The 11426-nt window shown below is 37.2% G+C and overlaps 1 protein-coding gene across 1 annotated transcript; it reads left to right on the top strand.

Annotated features, from left to right (window-relative positions):
- LOC101294370 (probable WRKY transcription factor 9-like) lies at positions 1–2595 on the top strand. Its single transcript, XM_004299918.1, has 5 exons — positions 1–374; positions 457–597; positions 755–1126; positions 1214–1327; positions 1838–2595. Exons 1-5 carry the CDS (start codon positions 48–50, stop codon positions 2579–2581), a joined length of 1698 nt encoding a protein of 565 aa, XP_004299966.1. The 5' UTR covers positions 1–47; the 3' UTR covers positions 2582–2595.
- Positions 2596–11426: the final 8831 nt, after the last annotated feature.

The raw sequence follows: 11426 nt of genomic DNA, 5'->3' as shown, positions 1-11426 counted from the left end.
GAGAGAGAGAGAGATTCTGCAACTTTGTCTTGTACTAGCTAGCTTCAATGGGGATCAGCAGAGAGAATGATCAGAAAGCAGACCTGGAAATTGGTCTTTCACTGAAGATTGATCATCCTTCTAAATCAGAACAAGAAGAAGAAGATGACGACAACCACGACGAAGACGAGAATATCCAAGAAGCATCAGCATCATTAGCAGCAGCAGATGAAGAAGAAGAAGAAGAAGAAGAAGAAGAAGAAGAAGAAGAAGAAGAAGAAATCAAACAGGATGATATTGAAGAAGAACAGAAAGCGGCTGCAGGTGAAGTGGATGATGATGCCTCAATAGTACTGGAGTCTTTGCATGAGAATAACATGAAGACAGATCAGGAGGTACGTATATATATACCTGCTATGAGATTATGTACCATTTTGATTGCTCAATCTTTTTGATATATACAATTGCTTGTACTAGTTATACGCTTTGCAAATGGAAATGAGTCGCATGAAAGAAGAAAACAAGGTTTTGAGGAAGGTCGTGGAGCAAACCAAGAAGGATTATTACGATCTTCAAATGAAATTCACTGCTGTCCATCAGAATAGCCAAACCAATAAGGTACTCTACCAATTATATATGTTTATTTCTTGTTGTATTAATTTCAGATCATGGACCAATTTTTTTTTTTTTAATTTTTTTCGATACATGATTATAAATTGAAAACTGTGGTGGTTAATTAATCTTTTCTGTAAAATATCTGAATGATTCGATTCAGGATCCTCATACATTTCTATCGCTTCATGGCAATGATCATGAAGAAGCTGATCCTCCAAAAAGTAGTATTCCCAAGACGTTGGATCTTCGTCGTCATAGATCTCCATCACCGCCGGCACGTGAGGCTGATGATATTATCAGAGAGAGTCAACTAGGGTTGTCACTGAGGCTACAAACCAACGAATTTAGGGATCAAAGAGAAGATCACGATGATATCCAAGAACGTAACAAGGAAGAATTGACGAGTAGTAGTCTCACATCATCAGTGCAACACAAGCTGCAGCGGACCGATTTGGCCGGAATTACTAGCCATGCCGCCCAAGCCAACAGAAAAGCTAGGGTTTCAGTTAGAGCAAGATGTGAATCTGCCACAGTGAGTTATTTGTTGTTTCCTTATGTGAATTTCTATAGATGCATATGGTTAATCAGTGCTGGTCTTATATATGCTTCACTGCTTCAGATGAATGATGGGTGTCAATGGAGGAAATATGGGCAGAAAATCGCGAAAGGAAATCCTTGCCCCAGAGCCTATTACCGTTGCACAGTAGCTCCTGGATGCCCTGTTAGAAAACAGGTAATTAGTTTAATTAAATGTTCTACTGTGGTTTTGGACCAGCCCTAAAACTCGTACATCTATGCTATATTTGATTCTTACGGCAATTTTTTGGTCTAATTAATCGAATTTCTTTCATCAGTCTTGCATGTCCATACCTAGTTATAATTGAGACGATAATCAAATTATCTGTTAGAATATTTCTTACTTTGATATGAAAGGTTTAATTTATCAGTTACGTCGTTGTATTCTATAAGAGATGATATAAGACGCATCATTTGCAAATGACTATATAGTTATCAGTCGCAAGTGCTTGTTTATGCCATTTTCTAGTTATTTTGAGCTTCATCAGATTAACTGCAGGCATCCAAATACACACCTTGTATGTAAAATTAATTTAAACAATTTCATGACACAGAAATTGAGGCTACAAATTTTAGGCCACATTAAGGCCCTATATCAATGCCCTTTGTGAAATAACTGAACAAAATACAATTGTTTGAATTGACGCTACTGTATATATATGTATAGGTTCAAAGATGCCTAGAGGACATGTCCATACTGATAACAACCTACGAAGGAACACATAATCATCCACTTCCAGTTGGTGCAACTGCCATGGCTTCCACAGCTTCTGCAGCAGCTGCTTCCTTTATGTTACTAGATTCAAGCAATCACCATCTCTCAGATGGAACATTACCCTCCTCTAATTTCATGACCCAATCCTCCCTCCCTTCCAATAATTACTACAACACTCCTCACCCCATGTTAAACAACCAATACCCCTCTTCAATATCTCATCAATTTTCCTCCCCATCCAACTTCAGAACCCTAAGTTCCCTTCATCATCAGCCTCATCATCATGACCCTTCGAAAGGAATTGTGCTCGACCTCACGAACAACTTCGCTGATACTAGTACTAGTACAACTGCTATGGCTTCAGCTGGCTCTTCCTCCCACTCATCTGCACCGCCGGGGTTTAACAATTGGATGAGTAGCAAACCTGCAAAATATAACGCTGGTAACAGTACTACTATGATGATGGGCAACCATCATCTGCTGGGTAACAGTAGGAGGACGCCTGGGGAAGAAAATAATATGACGTCCTCCAGCTCGGCATTAATGGCTGAAAATGTGAGTGCCATTGCTTCAGATCCTAAATTTAGGGTTGCTGTTGCAGCTGCTATTACATCTCTCATTAATAGTAAAGAGAATAATACAACTCATTATCCTACTCCTAACAATCATAATAATTTTGGTCCAAAGCAGGGATAATGGAGAGAAAGGTGCATGGTAGCTAAGATAGCTCCGATCTAGTTTGGGGCATTGACTCTCTCTTTCTCTCTAGATCAAACTCTTTCACTATAGAATAATCGTAGTTATAATACCCTCTTCTTCTTGTAATATTCTGAAATAATACCCCCTTGTGCAAAGAGAAATACTCAATTTCAAAGGGTACGTACAACAAGTTATCTATGTACCATCTTTTACAGGTTGGTTGTCTACTCATCATACTGATACTATGTAATCTCAGTTTTTTGAATGTGGCTATTAAGACTTTCAAATTTTCTTATTTAACCTCCATTTGAAATATATTTATTCTCTCTAAACTTTCCAATTCGATAATTAATTGATTGTATTCTTTATTATTTTTCTTATATATTTTTAATTTCTAATTTACTATTTTCTAAATTTTACTACATATTATATATTTGATTAAAACTAAAACTATGATCAATATTGACTGTACTATCATACATATTGAAAACATATATATACAAGCTGAAGGAACATATATATGCAAAAACAAATCGATAATAAAAAATTAAATAACTATTGAAATAATTTCATGATGTACATAAAATAGAGGGAAAAAAAAACATACACAGTATACAATGTTATCCTTGATCGTTGTTTAGCACAACTAAAAAAAAACTAATTTATGTTAGAATATTTTCTTGTTGGTAAATATAAGTTTTTTTATCAGATAAACAACTAATATGCTACAACGAGTCTACTGTGAGTCAAACTCACGACCTCTCACTTATAAAGAGAGACGGTACTGGGCTGGTAAATATAAGTTTTTGAAACCCAATACTTTGTGTTATTTGATTTTTAAGAGAAAAATTGACGTCATTGAAAAAAATTTCTTACAAATTGATCAAATAATGGAGGTTTGGTGACATTCTATGGGAAATTAAAAATATCAAGGAATTGAGGTCGTGAAAGAGGTTTGAACGAAAAGAAATCAAAGAATGGAAGTCTCGATGATAGCATGTAAAAAGAAAAAAAATTAAAAGAATAAGAGGTCTAGAGAATAAATAAGAGGTATAATGAGTAAATTATCAAGATATATGTGAATAACATATCTAAGGTTATTTTAAGAATTTGAAAGGAGGTCTAATAAACAAATGCTTGTAGTTAAAATTAAAAAGGAGGTCTAAAGAGCATGAGAGGTATACTGAGCAAATTTGGAGGTCCCAATAGCCGCACTCTAGTTTTTTACTCTACTTTTCTTTCGTTATTATTATTATTATTATTTTTTGTCAAGGCAACCATCTTATTTTCCCTTTATTTTTCCTTTAATGATCAAGAAGATCCAAGATACTTGGTTCTCACACCGTAATCATTAATGGAACGCAAAGTATAAAAAACATCTCAAAATAATATCAGGAGTCTCAATATAATCTATGCATTCTAAAAACACCATGAAGTAAAGAGCGCATTATTGGCTATTTTATTTGCTTTACAATTTTGACGACATACCGAAAATATAATGCTTATGTAGAGGCATAAATTCCCTGTCTATCAACTTTGCCACTATGTTGCTATTGGAAAGTATTACCAATAACACTAAGTTTCATCATGCCACTAGGAGGAGGCTACTACTATTAGACGAAACAAGGAACTGATTGTTGTTTCATTAGAGTAGACATGTCTTGTTGAGTGTACCTACCAAGACATAGACCACATCTCTAAACCATAAGTCAGGAATGATTTATTAAAAACAGTAAATTAATACGCAATGCTGAAATTTGCACTTCATTTTTTACAAACCACGCTACTTATCTTTTAAAATTCCCATTCTGCCCTTCCTTCAATTATCATCATCCTCATATGTCTTTCTCTGTTTTTTCTGAACCTAGGTCCCAAACACAAAAAAGAGGTAAGAATTCAAACAAACAAGGAAACTTGATCATACAAATCATAAAAAGTAAGAGGATTTAACATGAATCAACAGTTGTGAAAATTTCCAAAACTACATGCAGAGAAATCCAGTTTCAATGTATGAAATTGTAAAACTTTGAACTAAAATTTGAGAACTAGAGAAGAGCAAGGTTCACAAGAACAACAAAAATAAATTGGATGAAGATGAAGAATCAGAATTTTGTTGGTAGACTAACAAAAAGAAAATGATCTTTGCCTAAATTGGTTTTGATAATAGGTTTCGATCCATTCAACCATTTCCAGTCAGAAAAAAGGAGAAATCACGCCTAAACAATAGACAAGCAGTCGACATATATCATAAGCAATGCATTGGTCTAACTAATGTACACCAAATTTGAAAGAATCAAGACTTCCCTGTTGTTTTAGAGTTTCAACCCAATTGCATAGCTTGGGTGAATTTTAATGTCAACAAACAGATGTTGTCTCCTTAAGCTTCATAATAGAAAAGATTGAGTATTCACTTCATTGTGTCAGCTTGTTTTTTTCCGTTTTAAGTGGGGATATAAAGAGGGGAGCCCAAAAGTATAAAACTAGATTCAGAAGAAGTGGACAATAGTTATAAAGGGTAATTCTAGAAAAAAAAAATTAGAATAAGAATGGGAGTGTAGTTTGTAAAAAAGAGAGTGTAAACCATAATAATCCCTAAAATTAATTAACAACTAAAGATAAATAAAACTCAAAGTCCAGAGGTCAGCCCAATCTCAAGAGATCACAACCACATCGGCCTAGTATATATCTAGACAATTAAAAACCCTACACTCTAGCCTACATGGCGAGAGTCCAGTATCCGAAAGCATCACTAGCTTACGCTCTGACCTGAGTAGCATGGGACACATGGAATCTCGTGTGAATTAGCAAGAGCCACCTTGCAAGGCTAAATAATACTCCTGGGTGAGGGGATTGTTCTAAATTGGGGATTAAGGGTGAAATAGTTAGTTAAGCATGAATGACAAATACATTTTACATTTTACAAGATAATAAGGGGATTTAAGGTTGGTTTCTATTACAATTCTACTCCATGTGATCGATCAAAATCAGAATCAAGGCATAAATGATGATTGATGGTGAAGATGTAATGAATAAGTTAACAATTATTAACATGAGTTGGGTCAAATAGACCGTAGAATGGAAATCCAAATATGCATATGAATGAGATCAATCAAGCATCCAGAAATATAATTCATCATGACCATATTACTTTTCCTAACCTAAGATAAGGGCCATGTGGTCATTTTTGTTGTCCTATTAAACATGTAAAACTAAAAAGAATGATCAGTTCTCTAACTAACTACACATTCAACGGCTTGGTGCTTAGGTTTGGGCACTGTGGCGGCGACGTAGGGCAGGCGGCTGACTTGAGATGGGTCGGTTTTCTTGTGTATGAAGCGACGATTCGATAGAGCCGTGGTTTAGGGCTCGATCTCATGGTGGAGCTCAAGAAACGTTAGAGGCTTGGCCGAAGCTTGGCCAGGGAGAGGATGTATCTGGTAATTGGTTATAGGCTTGGAATAGTTCTACAACCTCTACTATGGTTTGGCGAATTGGGCTGGGCCTCAGTGAGAGCTTTGGTGGAACAGTTCAGGAGGAGGTGATTTCTATTCTTCCTGTGTCCGATCTCGGGATTACCTACTTTGCATAAGGTGGTTTCGGTCTTTTTGAATAAGTTAGTTCAGAATAAAGAAGGTTTTTCTAGGTCTTTTTAGATGTTTTTGGTTTTCGGTTACTCTAGTTGCTTTGGTTACATTGCTTCGAGGTGCAACACTTATGGTTTACAATATAGAAACTACCTAGGTAGCTTACGTTTATTGGGTAGTTTTGCACGATTCAATATCTAATGTCTGCCCGCGATAGAGTGTCGTGTTCGTGTTGTAATCCTATTTTCAATTATCAATATACATGGTGCTAACGTCCATTTATAAAAAAAAATAAATAAATAAATAAAACAAAAACAAAAACAAAAAACAAAAAACAAAAAACAAAAAAACAAAAAAACTACACGTTCAACGCAGTCTTGAAAAGTTTAATCGATTTAAGCTATGTGTATACTTCAACAGGATCAGCCAAGTATCTAATAACTCTTTGCTAAATCTCCTAAGTAGTTATAGGTTTATTATATATCGTTACTAAGATTACTCCCATTACTCCCTTTGCTAATGAGAGTAAGTGTTTCTTGTCTGTCACCCAAGAATACTCAGAACTCACAAACACAACTTTTATCCTTGTATAGGCAACTATATGCAAACCCTAATTGTTTTCCGGTTCAATTAGAATGATCGCATACAAGATGGTTTATCCTCAAGTTTAACAAACTGAAATTCAACACAAATATAACACTACTCTACGAATAGTAAGCCTACTTCTCCCGATAGGATTGGGAATGCTTTAATTTCCATTTCGCTCATGTCATTCTCCTTAGCTCTTTTTTTTTTTTTTTTGAATGAAACACTACTGATTTTATTCAAGAGATTAAGGAGAATAGTTACATAATACAGCTTGAATACAAGCCAATTGAAACACACGCACATCCAGATAACATGCTTGGAACATGCTCGCAATTTGAGAAATTTGTAAAAGATTAAGGCCATAGTAATCAAATAACATGCTTGGAACATGCTCGCAATTTGAGAAATTTGTAAAAGATTAAGGCCATAGTAATCATTACATAGCCTTCCGCTGCCATTCTTTGTTCATTTGCACCTAAATACAAAATAGAGAGATAAAATGACATTATTAAGGAAATAACTTTGCAAAATGGGGGTAGACAAGTTTCAATAATATGTTTATTTTGACTCCGATTTTACGGGCCCAGCCTAGTTCAAGCACAATCAAGACCAACCTATTATTTTTGTCCCACCACTTGTGTCAGCCATCAAGTGCGTCAGAATTCTCCACCACTGACGCTCTCCTACCCTTGCTGCACCACTGTCACAGCTCCATAGATCTTATGTCCGACGTCAACGCTTCACGATATGTGTCCATTCGATCCAAGTCTGATATGGATCCATAATCGAAGAATGCAGGTTGGCTATCACAAATCAAGACAGTGTTCCAGCATCCAACCATGCAGAACTCAACGCCCAGATACAACGACGACGACACCAATCTCTAGTCCGGCCAACGACAATTGCATCACCACTTGATAACGACCTCGACCTCCATCATTGTACTCAAATAACAAAAGTGTAGTTCGAAATTCTGACGACTAATGTCATACCCCGGAACTTTGATATTAAGATGATCTTTTGTCAATAACTAAACTGTAGATTGCTGATCAAGTTAAGAAGATGAACATCAAAGATTAAACAGATAAATAACGGAAGATCGGAAGCACTCGCAGTCAATGTGCGGTTGTTTTTTGTTTTTTGTTTCATTATTTAATAGTATTAATATAAAGGGTAATACTGAAAATAAGTACCCTTATTTAAGTCTTATTTGGTACATCTTTGCTTTTAAAAAATTAGTTTTTATCTAAACTTCTAAATTTTATTGTGTTTGGTAAATTAAAGAAAAACATTTTAAAAAAAAAATTACAGAACAATGACATTATATTTTAGAAACTATCTTGAGGCTGCTTTTAGAAACTAATGTCAATAAAAAAAAAAGAAAAGTAATATTTTATGTCTTGATAACACTGTTAAAAGTAACATTTTTTTTTTGAAAAGATGGATAAATTCTATTGATCGAAAAAGTTATACACGAGCTCTCTCGTTTAAGCTAAAGGATCCAAAGATCACCTAATACATATCGATGCTCAAGTAGTACGCCGATTATACATGTAACTATGACTCCTAACAAAGTTTCTCAGCCTAGACTATTGCACCTTGAACAAAAGAAGTCACAAGATTTAACCCAACCAGTATATCCGCCTAAAACCCTTATGGTGTACATCAGTACTAGCTAGAATCGACCAAAACCGTGTGATGACTAGATGAACAAAGTACACAAGGCTGAGGCCCACTACACCCTAAAATAGAGGGCATTATTAAAAAAGAAAAATTAAACAAGAAGCTAGCCCAATCAACAAAGTCCACACGGCCCAAAGGCAAGCAACCCTAGGCCCAAAAGTTGAACCAGCCATGTTACCACCTTCATCTCGCTCGCCAAGCTGAGAGACGCCGTGTCACCAATCCACTGCCAAGAACACCGAAATCTCCCGTCCCAGTATCCACCAAGCATCGCCGTCCTGAGAGTGACATAACAAACTCGAGAAGTACCAGAACTAAACAAGAAGGAGAGAATCCATGTGCCCCACGAGCGCCTCGTCACCCCGATGCTGCCGTCGCCTAAAGTCAAAACACCATCCCTCGCCGCGCCAAAAGCAACCACACGACTGCCCAACCGCACAGAAGTTGTGATCCCAACCAAAACCCGATCAACCCGATCAGACGTTGGTCATTGCGAATCCACGAAACCAAGAGACCCAAGATTAAAAATAACAGTCGTTAGGCAGCCTCATCGCGTGGAGCACCGCCGGACGAGATAACTACGACAATGGGTGCACTTGCGATGCTGGCGGCGTTTTTTGCATGTAACCACACACTTATGCGTATACGTGACTTGATACACATGAGCTTCTAAACTAGTTACTACTGTTAAAAGTAAGGACTAATTTCAGTTTACCCCCATCAACTTTAAGTCGATCATCATGTTAGTCCTTCTTCTTTCAATTTCATCAAAAACACCTCTCAACTCCCAATTTTCATCAGCTGCGCATGTCCAAACCTCTAATCTCCATCCAATTCCTCTGTCAAGTGATGACTTGATATCAAGAAGAAAGTCAAATTCTGAAAGTTACCTTTCGGACCATTTTTCCCCCATATCGATACACATCTTCGTTTCCATCACAACCCCCTAACCTTAGTGATTTTGGTGGGATTGAATGCAATTTGTCTATTTTTCCTTTTTTCTTTCTTCTTGATATCAAGTCATCACTTGACAGAGGAATTGGATGGAGATTGGAGGTTTGGACATGCACGGCTGATGAAAATTGGGAGTTGAGGGATGTTTTTGATGAAATTGAAAGAAGAATAACTAACATGATGGTAGACCTAAAGTTGATGGGGGTAAACTGAAATTAATCCTAAAAGTAATATTTACCAAAAAGAAAACTGTTTTAATTCACATCTAACTATATTCACAATACAATAAACGAGCATATTTTCTTTAAAGTCGCAATAATCTCGAACTGGGATTTATACTGGTTGAGAGTAGAAATTTACTCTGTATATTAAAAAAGAAAAGAAAAACACTTTAGTAACTGCCTTGCAAAAAAACAGAGGAAAGCCGGTACCGAACGCTTTTAAAAAAGAGTAAATTACATATAAGTAACAAACCAAATTTCAAAAAACAATAAACCCACTTGTTAGAATATTTAAACAAATTAGGACACATAACTTGGGCCCATCATAAAATGAAACGGACATGGCCCAATATTTTGGATGAAATGACAAAAATACCATTTTTTTAAAAGAACTACAAGATTGCCACTCAGATTAAATCTGATCTTTAATCACACAACACAAACTTACCTCTCTCTCTCTCNCTNCNCCTAATTCTCAACNTCTNTCTTTAAAAACTACTTACTACGTAACTACTACCTACTACCTTACTACTACTACTACTACTACTTACTTACTTACTTACGTACTACTACTCTACTACTACGTCGTACGTTACGTACGTACGTCGTACTACTACTACGTACGTACGTACTACGTACGTACGTACGTACTACTACTCTACTCTCTCTCTCTCTCTCTCTCTCTCTCTAACTCGTACTTACTTACTACTTACGTACTACTCTCTACACTTACTCCTCTCTCTTCTACTCTCTCTCTCTCTCTCTCTCTCTCTCTCTCTCTCTCTCTCTCTCTCTCTCTCTCTCTCTCTCTCTCTCTCCCCGCCAATCTACGAAGACGGTGACGAGGTCTCTCTCAGATGATCCAATGGTCTATCTTTGAGTGTAGGATGACGACGCCGCTTCGATGCCTCGGTGACGCCGCCACCGCCTTGACGACAACAACATCGCTTTGATGTCGATGACAACGATGCTTTGATAAAGACGCCACTGCCTCAATGTCGTCGGAGCAATCTCAGGTCGACAAATCCTCATCTTTGCCGGAGATCTCACCTCGTCCTCCACCACACATCTCTGAAGACGGATACTCATCGATACCTGATTTCTGCACATATGTTGGTAAGATCTACACTCTAGTTGCAGGTTGATTCATGGCTAGATGGTGGAGAATCTGATTAAAATTTCACAGTAGCAACTAGATTTTGCAGTAGCAGCAAAATTGCACAGTAGCAGCTAGATGGTGAGAACCTGCACATTTTGCTACTGGTTGGGACAATTTTCAACTTTTCTCGGTAGTAGCAACTAGCTTCGCAGTCTACAGTAGCAGCTAGATTCGCGGTCGACAGTAGCAACGAGCTTCACGATCTGTAGTAGCAGTCAGCTTCAAGATCTGCAGTAGCAGCTAGTTTGGGACTGAGAATTGCAGAAGTAGGCAATAGCAGAGTGGGATGAGTAGCAAACGTAGGCAGTAGCAGGCAGATTAGTAGTAGAAGTCGTCAGTAGCATACGAATTAGTAGTATAAGTCGACAGTAGCAGGCTGATTGGTAGTAGAAGCCAGCAGTAGCAGTTGACATTACTTGATCGACAGTAGCAGAGTGGGATGAGTAGCAAACGTAGGCAGTAGCAGGCAGATTGGTAGTATAAGTCGGCAGTAGCAAGCTGATTGGTAGTAGAAGCCAGCAGTAGCAGTCGACATTATTTGATTGACAATAGCAGAGTGGGATGAGTAGCAAACGTAGGCAATAACAGGCATATTGGTAGTATAAGTCGGTAGTAGCATGATGATTGGTACGTAGTAGAAGCCAGCAGTAGCA

Source organism: Fragaria vesca, linkage group LG5 (genome assembly GCF_000184155.1).
Source record: "Fragaria vesca subsp. vesca linkage group LG5, FraVesHawaii_1.0, whole genome shotgun sequence".
NCBI classification, from domain to species: domain Eukaryota; kingdom Viridiplantae; phylum Streptophyta; class Magnoliopsida; order Rosales; family Rosaceae; genus Fragaria; species Fragaria vesca.
The sequence above is the reverse complement of the archived record's forward strand: the minus strand, read 5'-3'. Positions and strand labels throughout refer to the sequence as shown.

Excerpts from the sequence above, each read along its gene's own strand:
- LOC101294370 (XM_004299918.1), top strand. The coding sequence starts at position 48 with ATGGGGATCAGCAGAGAGAATGATCAGAAAGCAGACCTGGAAATTGGT. Across the intron at positions 598-754 it reads AGAATAGCCAAACCAATAAG|GATCCTCATACATTTCTATC; the intron begins GTACTCTACCAA and ends GATTCGATTCAG. Across the intron at positions 1,328-1,837 it reads GATGCCCTGTTAGAAAACAG|GTTCAAAGATGCCTAGAGGA; the intron begins GTAATTAGTTTA and ends ATATATGTATAG.